General features: G+C 42.7%; 1 protein-coding gene across 8 annotated transcripts in view; it reads right to left on the bottom strand.

The window, feature by feature from the left end:
- Positions 1-1,456: 1,456 nt before the first annotated feature.
- The window catches only part of sertad2b (SERTA domain containing 2b), a 25,302-nt gene continuing 11,920 nt past the window's right edge, over positions 1,457-14,838 (bottom strand). The window contains exons 1-4 of one of the 8 annotated variants that reach the window (XM_027017615.2): positions 12,785-13,082; positions 9,410-9,491; positions 4,693-5,093; positions 1,457-4,122 (exon numbers count right to left, since the gene is read on the bottom strand). In XM_027017615.2, coding sequence (XP_026873416.1) covers positions 2,973-4,118 — 1,146 coding nt within the window. In that variant the 5' untranslated portion in view covers positions 4,119-4,122; positions 4,693-5,093; positions 9,410-9,491; positions 12,785-13,082 and the 3' untranslated portion in view covers positions 1,457-2,972. Of the gene's footprint in view, positions 4,123-4,692; positions 5,094-9,409; positions 9,492-12,784; positions 13,083-14,838 lie in introns of those variants that run through there. The other 7 variants (XM_027017617.2, XM_027017619.2, XM_027017620.2 and 4 more) reach the window with 7 other exon arrangements.

Here is a 14,838-nt window from a genome sequence, read left to right as displayed (position 1 = left end):
TGGGTGCAAAATGGGGGCATTTGTTGATGCAGAGAAATGCCCCATGTTTGTTCCAAGTCATGCAGACAGAAGAGGGAAATGAGCAGGACAACCCAGCCTCGGTGACTGAGTGAGAGAGATGGCGCTACTGCTTAGGCAACATTAACCTGCTGACTACCTTGCAGTAGAGTGGCAGGACACATGGTAAACTATATGCGATTGGTTCAGGTTATCTATGTAATTACCACTGGTAGTGAATTCTTGTAAATATAATATGAAAAAATGACAAAAACTTTTATTTTGAACAGTTTATTGTATGATATAAAACTACAAAAGTAAGACTGTTTTAAATTCATAGACACCTGTTGTCCATATTTTATATATATTCTACAGTCCACACCTTGATGCAAATACAGTGATCATCAGTTGATGGGTTCATTTTTCTCAAAATGAATATGTTGGTAGTTGCATAGAAAAAGGCACAGCTCCAAGGTCTGTGTAAAAATACAGCCTCTCTTCCTCCTCCCCCACCCCCCCACCCCACACACACACACACACGCACACTCTCCACACTAGCTCCTGGTGGTCTCTCTCAAAACTACTTTTATTTCCCCCAAACAGGTGGCCTATGGCATAGACTGAAGACAAGGACAGCTCATGTCCTACTAACAGTAACCAGAATCAAAAAGAATTCAGTTCTGCTCTTCATACATTTTGGCATTGAGGGTTATTAATAGACTTTCCTAAAATAAGCTTTGGAGTCTGAACCTCTGAAGTTTGAAGAGAATGAAGTATTGCTTCACAAACGTTTCCTTTGCACACAAACTGAAATACATAGACATTAAATACTCATATTTAAATAAGGGTAGGGAGTGTACACCTAGAAATTGCCACAAACACCACCCCAAAAATTATAATAAAGGAAACAAAACAAAATAATGCATTTCAAAACAAAAACAAAAAATGGCTTCCAACCCAATTCATTAAGCATGATACATTCCTATAAGCAGAGTACATTCCTACCATACATTCTGTACACATTACAATTCAGATGGTAGCTTCACATCAAAATAAATATATTTACACAGGAAATAAAGAATAAATAATTTAAAACAAAAACAACCACTCCAAATCCAAACAACTTAAAATAATCAGTAATTATAATTATGAAAGTATAGCATTGCCCACTTGGCTCTCACACTCATGCTCATCATTGTTTTGAATTCTCTCCAGCACTCTAGGGCATCACCTGTTCAAACTGTTAACTCCCACTGAAGGCTTCTCTGTAATAAGTAAATTAAAATTCCACACCTGAAATGGTCACACCTGAATAAGAACCAGTATTACAGTTCACTGTCTGATAATGCCTATGTATTTCTATGTTCTGAAGCCAGAATGTTCTTGAACTATATCTGTGATGGGAAATTATATTTATCACTAAGTCATCACCCCCTCTCCCAAGAGAACGGTTCTACAACTCTAAGCAACTGATATGAGAAATGGTCCCTTTTCACAAGACATGATCAATCATAACTGAACTGAAAACACAAAGTTCAAAGCCCCTGCAATCCAGTCTGATTAAAATCAGTGGTTTATAGCAAGTTCCAGAGCTGAAGGCATATGTTGCCATTTGTTGCATACAGGCTAACTACTCTTTTAACCGTGGAATAAGGGATGGCAATGTTTAGTAACCTAAGTGATAAATATATTGGAATAATTTAAAGCAGGTCAGCATACCAACCGTTTCATATGCATAAATTAAATTCTAAATCTCCAGTGCTCTTGCCCTTAAAACTCTTTGTGACCATCTCTACTGGCCAAAAACTAAGAAGAGAAATTCCAGCTGAGAGATAACAGGGAGAGAAGGAATGAGCAGATGACAATCAGTAAAACTCAACCAACAATGGCATAAATAAGATAAACTAAAACCAACCCACTTAAAATTTGACAACTGGCTTTTGTACAGGTGTAATGCAATCGTGCATGCAATATGTATACCGTACCGTTGGAGAGTGGAGGATGAAAATGTTTGAAAAACAAGAAAAGATGATACAAAAAAACAAACAAAAGCTTTAATTCCAGGCTACCAATAACACGAAAGGATAAACAAGCATGTGCGGATTCACTTCCTGAACATCAGCGTAGTGTATTTAAATGAAAAACGCATTTAGTAATAAAACGAGCACTAAAAACCCAGTCATAAAAGAATGGGGAAGTTATTGGCATGGGTATAGTATAAAGGGATTTTGCCTTGACTAGGTTATTTCCTACTAAGGATAAGGATTCTCTGTCACTTAAAAATAACTATACAACAAATGTGCATCATAACGTGCACTTATTGCCTGAAGTCACCAGTTTGGAATTTGGTTGAAGGTAAATCCAATGCTCACCACATACCAAAATTCGTAAAAGCTATAAATAAGCCAGTAAGGGAAAAGCATGTACATTTCATACTAGAGTTAGAAAGTGGGAGTTCAGTCAGGACATTAAGTTAGAACAGACATAATTAAAATATTGCTCAAACAGCTTTGAGCATTAGAACAATAACACTAAAGAAGCCCCTAAATCCAGGTTCCTCTTTTAAAATTGTTGTGCTTAGTGAAAATGAAAGTAACACAAATATAGGGCCCAGTGGAGCACAATCTTGCACCTGTATGCTGAGGAGAGGAAAGAGCTGCTACTCCTTCTTTGCACATGAACTAGAGACAGTAATAAAAGGACTTTGCCGAGTGGTCATTTTTCGATGAAGGCACTCAAATCTGACAGAAGCCAAGTGTTGTTCCTTCATGTTCATTTTTGGAAAGGCAAGCACAGTGCATGCACAGTGTTGAGAAGTAGTACTGGGTGACATCACCATTGATTATTACAACTGCCTTGTCTTAAAAATAAAAACTGTACAAAACACCCACAGAGTTTTCAGTTTTTACACTTTGTATCAAAATTTTTTTTTCTTTGATTTATTTTTGCATCTCCTTCTTTCTGTCCATATCGGGTCATGATCCTACCAGGACCTCCATGATGTGGTCCAGTTCGGTGAGGTCCATTTTAAAAGGCTGGTTGGAGTTGACAGCAGGGGCGGCCCCACTGTAAGGGGACAGGGTCTTGAGGAGGTCATCAGCCGTCACCACAGGTGCCAGTTTGGAGGGGGAAGCACCTGCAGCAGAGGTGCAAGGGTCAAAATCATACATGGAGGTGTCAATGTCAGCAAAGAGGATATCATCCAAGGCCAAGTCTGTGAGAAAGCCTGAGGAAGAGGAGGAGGGTGAAGTGCTCATGTCCAGGCCACTGGGAGAAAGAGTCTCCATTATTTTGGACTCGGCAGCCACCATAGCCACTGCTGGACGCTCCGTGGGCAGTGAGCTCAGCCCCTCCAGCTTTGGGCTGCAGGACTTGCTGCAGTCTTTTGAGTCAGAGGCTCCAGCAGGCTGGCTGGTGGACTGGAGGGGTAGGTGGAGGGTGGCTGTGAGCGTGGAGGGGGAGGTAGTAGTGGGCCCCGCTGCTGTAGTTGCCGCCACAGACGGGCAGAGCTCCTCAATCTCATCCAGGGCAGAAGAGAAGCTGTCGCTGGCTCCGGGGCCAGAGAGCCTGGGAGAGCCATGCTCGAGAGACAAGGGTGAGAGGGGAGAGGGTGAGGTGCAAAACGCGGTGCTGTCCTCCTCCAGTAAGGATGCTGGAGTCAGGCAAGCGTCCAGCGGCGTGTGGCCGGCCAGGGCTGATGGTGACGACGATGGAGCAGCAGCAGTGGGCAGCGGTGCGGGGGGCTGTGAGAGTGGCGCAGTCGTCACCACAGAGAGCACGCTGAACGCGGGCTGTGCTTCCCGGAAGCCCTCATCCACGGGGTCATCGGCTGGAGGCGAGGGAGGGAAGAGGAGCGGCCGAAGGCTGCCCTCCTGCTTGAGCTCCTCCTGGATGCGCCGCAGCATGTTGTTAATGAGCACACGCTTCTCCAGGCTGGGCTCAGCCAGCGCCCGCTGGTTATACAGCTTCATCAGAGAGATGTTGAAGATGGTCTGCCTCTGCAGTGTGTACGAAACCTTGGAGAGGCCATCGGCTGAAGCTCCAGCCCCCACCGCCAACGCTTCGCCTTCCAAGCCCTCATCATCCTCATCCAGCTTCCGCTTTGCTCCTTTACCCAACATATATCTATACCAGAAAGAAAGAGTGAGAGAGAAAGACAGTGAAAGAGAGACACACAGAGAAGGAGAAAGAGAGAGAGAGAATGAGAGTGTGAGAAAGAGTAATGAACATCACACACCGGGCCAAAATCTTTCCTTGATGCACGAAATGCTCATATAAACATTCCCTCAAGGTTCTAGTGAAGGCAAAGTCTAACACGGAGGTTTAAAATGTGTATAAAACATACACATTTCTATAATAAAGATGTTAAAGGTAACAGAGACTTGCAAAATATGGCTGATCGAAATCAAGACGATAAATCCACAAAAAGCCAACTCATAAAGACCAAATACCACAAAGTGCAAAAATGCTCCTTCTTCAGGAACCACAGTGTTAAGTTGATGAGATGGTATGTTAAAACTTGTTAGGCACGTAAACTAAAGTCATCATAAATAAAGGCAGATAAACATTACGAACGGGCACATGGCATGTCGGACAAAATACACGACCAACGAAACAGACAGCCAACCCAAACAGCAGTTGGTTTGAGCATCAACAAGTTGACTTGGGTTAAAAATAAAAGACCGTTTCTGTTACCAGATTGTAGCTTTGTTGCCATGACATTGGCCCGCAAGCTGTCATCATATTAGCATTCTGAGCTTCCACTGGGGTGAGAGTCACTACAATCTCTGTGCGGCCGCCGCAGAGAAGAAAGAGCACACGACGACTCACGTTACAACTGTGCCAAACAGATAAGGTAACACAACACTGAGACAAGGCTCTGTGCAATCCACCACCTAGGAAAGCACAAACACTTCAATCTGCTCAATCACTCAGAATGTTATCACCACATATAAAGATTCGTGCTTTCTATAATGTGTAAAAGAAAATCATATCTCAGCGGGAAGCAGACGGGGAAGTGGCGTTGCAGCAGTGGCAGACGACGGAGGAGTGATTACAGGAATCCTGCTCTGACTGCTCCTTCCTGAGCCCTGCTGCTAAAAGGAGGGAGGCAAATGTGTGTCAGACTTTCAGTAAGGGCTCACGGTGCAAATGTGTCATATGAAATCGTAGCTTTCAGGGGGTGGTGAAAGGGCCAGAGTGGCGGACAGTGCAGCAGGCTGCGAAAGAGAGAGGGGGGCAGCGAGAAGAGCGAGCCACTCCCAAGCCCCGCGCTGGGAAACGGCGCTCTCGGCTACTGTACCGGTGGACGAGACCTCAGATTTACAACCCCTCTCAGGGGCCGCCATGTTGTTACACTACACTGAGTCACCGCAGTTCTACGGAGAGGGAGGTGAGAGTCGTGGGGGGAGGTGTCAAGAGACAGAGGGAGACTGAATAAAAGACTGAGAACTGAAGTACTGAAATATGGAGGGATGTGGAACAGCTCCATATTATATTCTATCAATCCTCAGTTTTATTACAAAAATATGAAAAGATTTAATCCTTCAGCTCAAAATCAGTTCCTGTGAATTTTATACATAGTACACAAATGATGCGTAATTTTCTATGCTTTTTTTCTATTTGATTTTAACAGCATATTTTTACTTTAATTCATATGTGCTATGAACAAATTATGAATCTGAAGTTTCAGATTATGTCCTAGATTCAGAAAATATGGATTCCATAGTGAAATAATGTGATGGTCAGTGTGCAGTACCCTGCCCTTGAGATCAATCTCACTCACACTGCTCTCAAAAATTTTACATGGAGTTAAATATGTGTTAAATAACACTTTCTCCTAATGTCAAAATAAACATGTGATAAATGAAACAAAAAGGAAAACAACTATGAATACTGTTATCTAAGCCAAAAGACAAAGATAAGGAGACACAGAGGGGGAGGCAAGAAGAGAAATGAATGCAGAGGAGGAAGGAGAGAGGGGAAGAGAGCGCCAGCGAGAGACAGATCGAGAAAGAAGACTGTTCCTGAGGCCTCTCCTCATTACCATAAAGTGAAGCCCAGTAGCAGTAGGCAGCATTGCAGTGTGCTTGAACCTAATCCAGGCTGACAGCTTCATGCACCCTGGCCCTGTGTGCGCGCTTACACACACACGCATGCGTGCCCACACACACACACACACACACACACACACACACACACACGAACAGCGCGCAGCCGCAGCTCTGCCAGGCATTTCCACTCAGTCAGGAAGTGCAAGTGGCTGGGCCTGTTGCCTCGCTGCCTGTTACCATGACAAACACAGTCAGCTGGGAATCCACCCAAAGAGATGACAAAGAGGTAGAGGAGGGAGTGAGGAGGGAGAGAAGAGAGAGAAGGAGGGGCCAAGGGAAGTTAAAGCAAAAAAATAAATGTTTCTTTTCTTCTCGTGTACAGCTTCTGAGGCAAAGGATTTGAATCCAAAAAATGTGTGTTGGAGAGAAAAACAAGTTAGGTCTTCTGACAGAGCATGCAAGTTCCAGAGTATGCCATTTACACGCACAGAAAAGCAACAAGCTACTGACAAGTAAACAATGTATTTGTATTTTATTTGTCAATGAAATAATACCAGGAAATAATGTGACAAATGTCAAATAAGAATCATCATCCAACGTTCAGCACTGTAGCTTCTGCTGTTGTTTTAAATGTCCTGCCTACAACACAGTGTGACACAAACTGCTATGAACTTTTTTGGCCATAATATTTATAGAACTCCCACTCACACACTACTCAGACAGTATGAAGTGTCCTAACTCTGTCAAATACTCTAATACCAAACTGTTCAATATTGTCATGAATGGCAAAAGGTAGAAACAAATATATTCTGTCCTAATAGAGCTTTTGGCTCTTTAGCGAAGCAGTCTAGTCATGGCCACAGAGAGAGAGAAAGAGAGAGAGAGAGAGAGAGAGAGAGAGGGAGACTAGGAAAAGTAGGAAACCATGGCGCCCACAGAATAATTCACTAGTCCATCACTTAGTACTGGACAAGGCATATCACCGCTAAGGAAAAGAAAATGCTAAGCACCTTGTTCGAAAAGCAAGAGGTAAGGTGTGAATGGTGTCATTCAAAAACATTTTCACACAGCTCTTCCATTGCTGCTGTTGATAAAAGCTTTGTTTAGAAGGTGAAATAGAATATGCACAAAACACAATAATACCCCTGAAAGAGTAACGGTGAGAGGAAATTAGTAAAATTGTCAAAAAGAGCTTTGGAACAGTCAATATTAGACAGTGTAATTATTTTTTTCACGTTCATCAGTTCAAGGAGGGAAAACACCATTTAAAAGAAGTCTATGGGTGTAGAATTAACTGAGACTAAACAAAGTGCGGCCTTGACTTCCCGTTGATGCGACCACCTGAGCAGACAGGGACACTACAGTGGGAACAGTGAAGATGGAGTGTGATCCAGATATATGGCAGTTATTTTCTCCTGGCAAATTAAAGACTCACAGTGAGGTGATATGCTGAAATGTAATGGCCTTTTCCTTTTCTGTCTTGCCCCACTTTTTTCCAAATTTGCTTTGCATTCAGACTAGTGTGTTTCATGTCTGTGATCATCAAGTAAAATGAATACATAGTAAATAAATACATTTTATACACACACACACACACACACACACACATATACACACACACACACACACACACACACACACACACACACACACACACACACACACACACTATGAATACACTCAGAATCCTTGTTTTTAGTTATTAAGGAGAGCTTTAGAGGAATGTCAGGGCGGCTGGACGGGTCCTTGTGACTCACACTGGGGAGTGGAGAGCACTGTCTGTAGCATTCAAACGCCCCTACTACCCCACCCTCCACATTCCTCTCCCCCTTCTCCCTCCGTCTCATTGCCCTGCTCCCCCAGCCCTCCATCCTCTTCCCTCCATCTTTGAGGTGAAAGGTTACCAGCAGAGCAGAGGAGAATAGCTGAGGCTAGTCTGGTTAACAACGATCCTAATGTGTTGGTGCAAGTTAAGTAGCTTGGATGACTTGGATTTGGGAAAGGGAAGCTGGTCTTGGGTGAAACAGTGCAGCTGTCACCTACTGCCCCTGACGGAGCACATAGAGATCCAACAGGAGGAGCCAGAGGAGAGAAAGAGGTGGTGAGCAGCGTGTTCCAGCCTCACTCAGCACACGCTGTTCCCACACACACAGAGACAGGCAGGAACACACGACCCACTGCTTCTCCACTGCTAATGCACCAGTGCTAAGCAATGACCCTGTTTCAAACCCCCCTGGCCCATGCAAAAAAATCTCTCGGTGGACAGAGAAAAAAACTCTACATCAAAAGAGATCTCATTCTTTCCCTTTTCCTCTGTTTTTAAGGTTGTTGTAAAATGGTTGGCAAAGGCTCCGTTTTTACAGCACAGTTTTAAAAGTGCGGCTTAGCCATGGCTCGCTTCCTTGCTACGGCCCCTGCCAGTAGCTAAGTGCATGAAACTGAGCACAGGATAACTCCAGAATTACTGTAAAACCAAGGCTGAGGCCTTAGGACAGGAGAACACAGGGCTATCAGAGCAGAGGCTTGGAAACGCAGCACAGCTGCTAGGCTGGCGGGACACTCTGTACTAACCAAACAGACAACAGAAACTTCACGAGGGACCGAATGAGATGGATAACATCCATAAGTTTGCATGCAGGTGAAGAAGCAGAAGAGAGCTAGGCTGAGGATGGAAACAGGGATTGAGCATGTAAGTGAGTGAGCAAGAGGAGTGAGTGAGTGAAGGTGTAAGTGAGGGGGCAAGTGAAAGAGGGAGCAAGAGAGGGAGTGAGCAAGGGAGCGAGTGAGTGAGAGAGTGAGTGCTGGGTTTTCAGTGATATTATGATCCTGTAACAGGATCTGCACGTTTCCATGCCTGTGCTTCTGTCTTCCCCTCCCCCTCACCCCTGCGCTGTGCTATTTCAGGTCCTGAGGGTACGGATTCACACACACGCAAGCACACTTGCACACTCGTGCATGCACGCATACCCGTACACACGCGCGCGCACTAACATACATGCGCGCTAACACACATGCGTACATGCATAGCTCGCAGTTCTATGGTCAGTTCCATGAGGAAAATGTGTCAGGCCACAACCACAGACAGCTAGGACAGTCAAACAAAAATTCTTCTGTCTACATGTAATAGCACATACATTACTGTGTTAAATGCAGGACAGCTGGGAGGAGAACAACAAAGATAAAGAATGACAGGCAGAGAAAATGATGAGAAGGAAGGGAGAGAAAGAGAGAGGGAAGAAAGAGAGAGAGAGAGAGAGAGAGAGAGAGAGAAGCAGCGCACTGTCTGGTGTCATCTTACAGTATCATTACAGGCACATAATACATGTTCATCCTCCTCTCCGCCTGGCCTCTGTACTTACTCAGCGTGCTTTGTCACGGCACTTGATGGCACAAAGACGGGGTGTCATTTGTGTGGGCCCTCCTGACGAAGGCTCAATAATACTGAGCACGAGCAGGAGAGGAGAGAGTGGAGGGACACAGAGAGAGAAAAAGAGGGAAAGAGAGACAGAGAAAGAACGAGACAGACAGAGAGATACAGATAGTGAGCAATACAAAGGGAGAGAGGCACACCAAATGACACATTTATGGCACAGCAGAGGTCCGGCAGCAGTTTGGCATTATACAAAAAAAGACACCACTGTAGTATAAGCAAGCTGTGTAAATAAGGAGAAATAAGCTACTATGACTGCAATTATCTCATCAGGCCAATACTGGAATACAAAAATAGAAATCAGATGTTGCACAGACAAGTAGCTTTTAATGATCATATCACTTACAATACACAAATATCTGCACGATTTCACTTTAATATAAACACTGATTTTTTAAACAAAATGAGGACAAAACCCCTTGAGGCTGTAGAATCCTCTGCTTTACCCACATATCTTTCTCTGTGCTGAGCAAAACATCAACAACAAACAGCAATGACCAGGCAAAATAAGCTCTGGTCTGGGAGCAAGCAGATGAAGCTACATGCCACCTCTCATATCCAAGCCGAGTAGAGCAGAGCGTGAGACGAGCCATCACATTGACTCATTCTGCAACTCACACTTTCCCTTAATGTGTGCTGCAGTGTCCCAGCCATGCTCATGGTCATGGCCAGCACGAATGAAGGGTCGGTGCATGGTAGCCACCCTGAGCAGCCAGGGCTGCGTGGGTGTCACACACATGTGCAGCGAGGCAGCAGCATGCAGCCTGCAGCCCGGCTTTACGTCAGCACAGGCAACAAGAGAACTCACATAAAAGCCCAGAGCGTAAGGAATGTGGCAGAACTACTGTATCGCACGGCTCTCGGAGCAGGGCTCCACTTCCTTGCGTTTCAAACGTATACTGAGATTCTCACATGCTTTACAAAGGCGACACGCTTTTTGAAAGAGAGGACCCCAAACATAGAGCCAAGAGAGAAGAATCCGGCATTGAGACGGAAGGGCACTTAAAGTCTCCAGAGCCAAATCTGCCTTTTCCCCCCATACACAGCTCTGAATGCTGCCCTAAAATAATGCTTTAAAACAGTGAATGCAGTATAAAGGAGACTAAAACACCCAGAACTCCAGTGTTCAGTGCTGCTAAAGCAAGTTAAATGCTGGCATAGAGAAGGACGCTTTTCAAACCGGTTTGACCAGAGGGCCCAAAAGCTTCATGCAGTATGTGGGGGTGTAAGACACTGTCACTCTGAAAAATATAATCAAACCAGTACTAATGAAGACTTACTCAAAAATAGAGTCTAGTAATCAAGTTCTCATAATTTCCAAAGAATTACCACATATTTACCTATACTCCAGTCAGAAATTATTAATGAAAAGACTACAGGCATAGACTACAGGTTTCTGACTGCTAATTAGTATATCTTAAGCAAATTAATAATATGCTGCATTGTATTATAAAATGCAAAAGGAAACTGGAAATTTGCCTTCAATAATCTGTTTTCATTAACTGTAACTTTCCCATTGCAGTTTAAATATGAAAGTGTTTGCAGAAAGACTGCAAAATAAAGAGTTTGTATGCATCTTGAGCACATACAAACAGCACAAAGGGACACTTCTAACACCACAATGAAGCAACGGTACATGGCCGTGTTCACCTCAGGAATTCTCTGTATTCCACTGCACTAACTGAATACAGCAACTTGAGATGTGAAATCTGCCCACGTCTCCTGCATTAACTTAAATGACCTTGCTTGCTGCATGCCACTTAGGCTTGGTAATACATGCTTGGCCCATCCAGCATCACCAGGCTAGGGTTTTACTACAGAGCCAGAATACACACACACACACACACACACACACACACACACACACACACACACACACACACACCATGCATAGCTCCACATTCACATGCTACATGAGGTTGAAAGGCCCCTTCCAGAGGATATCCATGGAAGTATGTAGATATCCATGGAAAATCTACAATGTAGTTTTCTTGTATAACATATACTATTAAATGATGTAAGAATGAGAGTAATCAGTTAAGCAACCTGAATAAAAGCAGTGACTGCAATATAGTTTAATGTGAACATTCACTAGCAGACCTAACTGGACCTTGATCCTTACTGAATTTACTATGTGCTTGAATGTGTGTGTGTGTGTGTGTGTGTGTGTGTGTGTGTGAGTGAAAGAGAGAGAGAGATTGAGAGAGAGAACGAGACAGAGAATGCATGCATGTGATCGTCCTTTGGACTTTGCTTCACAAGAAGACTCAAAAAGTACTGCAAAAAGAGTAGCTGTAGATTTCACTTTTTTTTCCAATGTCATAAGACATTCTAACAGGCCAGTAGTTTCACATATTATAGAAATATCAAATTCATACACTCATGCACATTTCATACCTAGCAGACTATACTCTGCAGTCTGCAGACTTTCATCTGATTATGTAGGGGCTGAATACAGAAACTATAGAGCAGGTGCTCACCCTAACACGACTCTTTACCTATAGGCCTTTCTAACATGAAGGCTAAATTTAACATATTGCTAACAGGGGGAACTGGTCACTGGGTATTTTTTCAATCAACCACTAAAGGTAACGCCAAATTGAATATAATCGAAGTTTGACACATTATGTTATGTGAGCATTGATCCCTCATTAGTTCAGAGTTAGCAAACACTGAGAGAGAGAGAGAGAGAGAGAGAGAGAGAGAGAGAGAGAGAGAGAGAGTTATAATAAAAAGTGGCAGTACGTTTAGAAGACGTGTAGGCTGGGGAAAAAGCGACACCCAAGTAGGCTTTCTGATTAAAAGAGTATCAGTGTTCCAACGGCTCGATAAGTTGTTGACGAACCAAGAGGCTTACTTGCTTTATTAAAAAGGACCGTAGTAACCTTCCTTCAGACTACTATTATAACAGAAACACACGACCTAACTGTATAATGCAAAATCTTCAATGCATTACACATCTTCAACGTCAATTGGGCACACTGGTTTAGCAAGTCAGCCTCAAAAGCTAATAAAAACTTAATAAACAACACAAATTTGTCTTAATCACATTATCATACCATCAGCTGTATAAGCAAAGTCTAGCTTTGGCTTTGCTCGCGACATGCTGTCGAACTTTATGTACAGACCGAAGAGGGACGACGGAGACCAGACAACAATACACGAATACATTAATGTTGCCTTTTACGATACAGACAGATACACTATGTAACAGTATAGCCTATCACTTTGAAAGCAACACGGGCTACGAATGCGAGATGAGTTACAGTAATTCAGTGTTGTGTGAGATCTTTGAGCTACTTACCACGGTTAGCTGAAGTGGAGGTTTAAAATGAAGCATCGGGAAGGATCGCTTTATTGTTGACAGTCCTACTTCCAAGTCAAACGACGGTACCAACACAACTCTTGACAGAAAGAAGCTATCACACGATTTAAAAGAAAGGCCCGACGTCAATTTAACAAGTGAAAGGCGGCAGAAAATCGCTAGACATGTACAAAAGGCAGAAGCAGAGTGGTCACCACAGTTGCCCTCGAAAAGGTATGACGTAGAGTGTGACTTGGCTGCGCTTCTCGTCGCGTACACCGTGCCTGGCCTCGGAAAAGTCCGCCCCTACACACGCAAGCACACCCCCTGACTGTGCCCTCTGCTTCCACCCACCCCTTAGAAAACTCTCTTACTCTGACGTGAACGTCTGGTAAAAGTTCGTGGAAAAGCCTTTGTTTCTGATTCATACAAAACTAGACTCCAGCTGCTTTATTAATAGGTTACAACACTGTAGATCGCATTTAACCACGTTCTGCCATAATATTAATTTTACGGTATTTCGGTCATTGACATGTCGTGGTTATTTTTTTTATACAAGCAACTAGGGTTCTCTGTAAGGTTCAGCATTACAACTAAGGTAGACTACATTTTATTCTAAGGTTTCCACCAGTAGAAAAACACTATTATCGCCAACACTTCACGGACGTAGACGGGCTAGCTCAACTGCCACCGCATGGCAAGAACAGGCACTGCATGAGGCATCGTATTCCTCATGATTGCACTTTTACACGTTTACACATTTTTACACATCTAGGTATGTTTGAAAAAATATATATGAAAACAATATACATTCACAGTCATTGTTTTGCGTCGTACTTCGCAAAATTAAATCAACCTAATAAAAGGCAAATGAAAACAACTGCCTGTCTGAAAGTGTTGATTTTGTGCCTGTTAAGTAAAACTGCCAGTAATGAACAAGCAAATTAAACAATGAGGGAGGAAAGAACAGTAGCAATTCTGCAGAACTATGTGCTCACCGAGTAGTGAACTGTTACCATGACCATATAAGCATATTGTATTTTTCTATTACAATGTATAATTTGTAGTAATGTGTTATTTCAGTAATGCAACCTACAACATAATCACATAAGCAATTAGTCTTTTCTGTGTAAATCATTTAATTTTGAATTAGAATGAAAAGTAATACATAAATAAAGTTTTTTATTATTAATGTTGAAACATAGATTTCTTGGTCAGAAGTGAGATAATGCAGGGTAGTCTAATCTTATAGGGTAGAAGGAGAAGGGGCCAGTAAAATCAACTGTTTTACAAAATTAACAGACAAAGCCAAAGTGAGTGAACAAATGAGACCTCTAAGAATAAGAAATGTGGGCAAAGAACACAGTTGGGTGAGACAGAGTTGTGCGAGCATTATAGATTATCAGTGCTAGCAGATGCAATCAGCTAAGATAACAGTACTGTCTAGTTTTACAGGAGTTTTTCTCAGTAAACATTCAGTTCACTGATTAAAGCCACTTGTTACAGTCTGTATAAAGGAGTTTAAAGGAGGACAATTTTGTCAATGCTTGGCTATTAACAGTGAGGCTACACCACTTTAAATGAGAAAATACAGCACAACAGATTAAATAGATTAAATTGTTACCTGCTTTCAAAATGTAGTTTTAATGTATCAACATTTTCAAAGAAAAGTTTGGTTGGTCTAAGCTTACCTTTTCAGTGATGTAAATCTAATCTGTCATCATCAACTACACTAAACAAATGTACTAAAATGACTGGGAAGAAATATAACAAATATTTCATGCTTCCAAGCATGCAACTACCAATAGCATTTTTTATTTTTTTAAGAAAAGTAATATTAATCTTATATTACAAGCAAATAGATAAATGAGGTAAGTGCTTGGTATAGTAAATGGATGATATGTTTAGCATTCCTGGTCGTGAAGATAACTGACATAATGGTAATATCTGGGTTATGCTAGGTACAGGACAGTGAAGTCAGTTTGATTGCTTTTCTACTATGCCTCAATACCACAAAGCACATTCTGGTAAATCTGCGGAGGTGCTTGGAACAA

Source organism: Electrophorus electricus, chromosome 11, assembly GCF_013358815.1.
Source record: "Electrophorus electricus isolate fEleEle1 chromosome 11, fEleEle1.pri, whole genome shotgun sequence".
NCBI classification, from domain to species: Eukaryota; Metazoa; Chordata; class Actinopteri; order Gymnotiformes; family Gymnotidae; genus Electrophorus; species Electrophorus electricus.
Note: the sequence above shows the minus strand (reverse complement) of the source record. Positions and strands in the feature narration are given on the sequence as shown.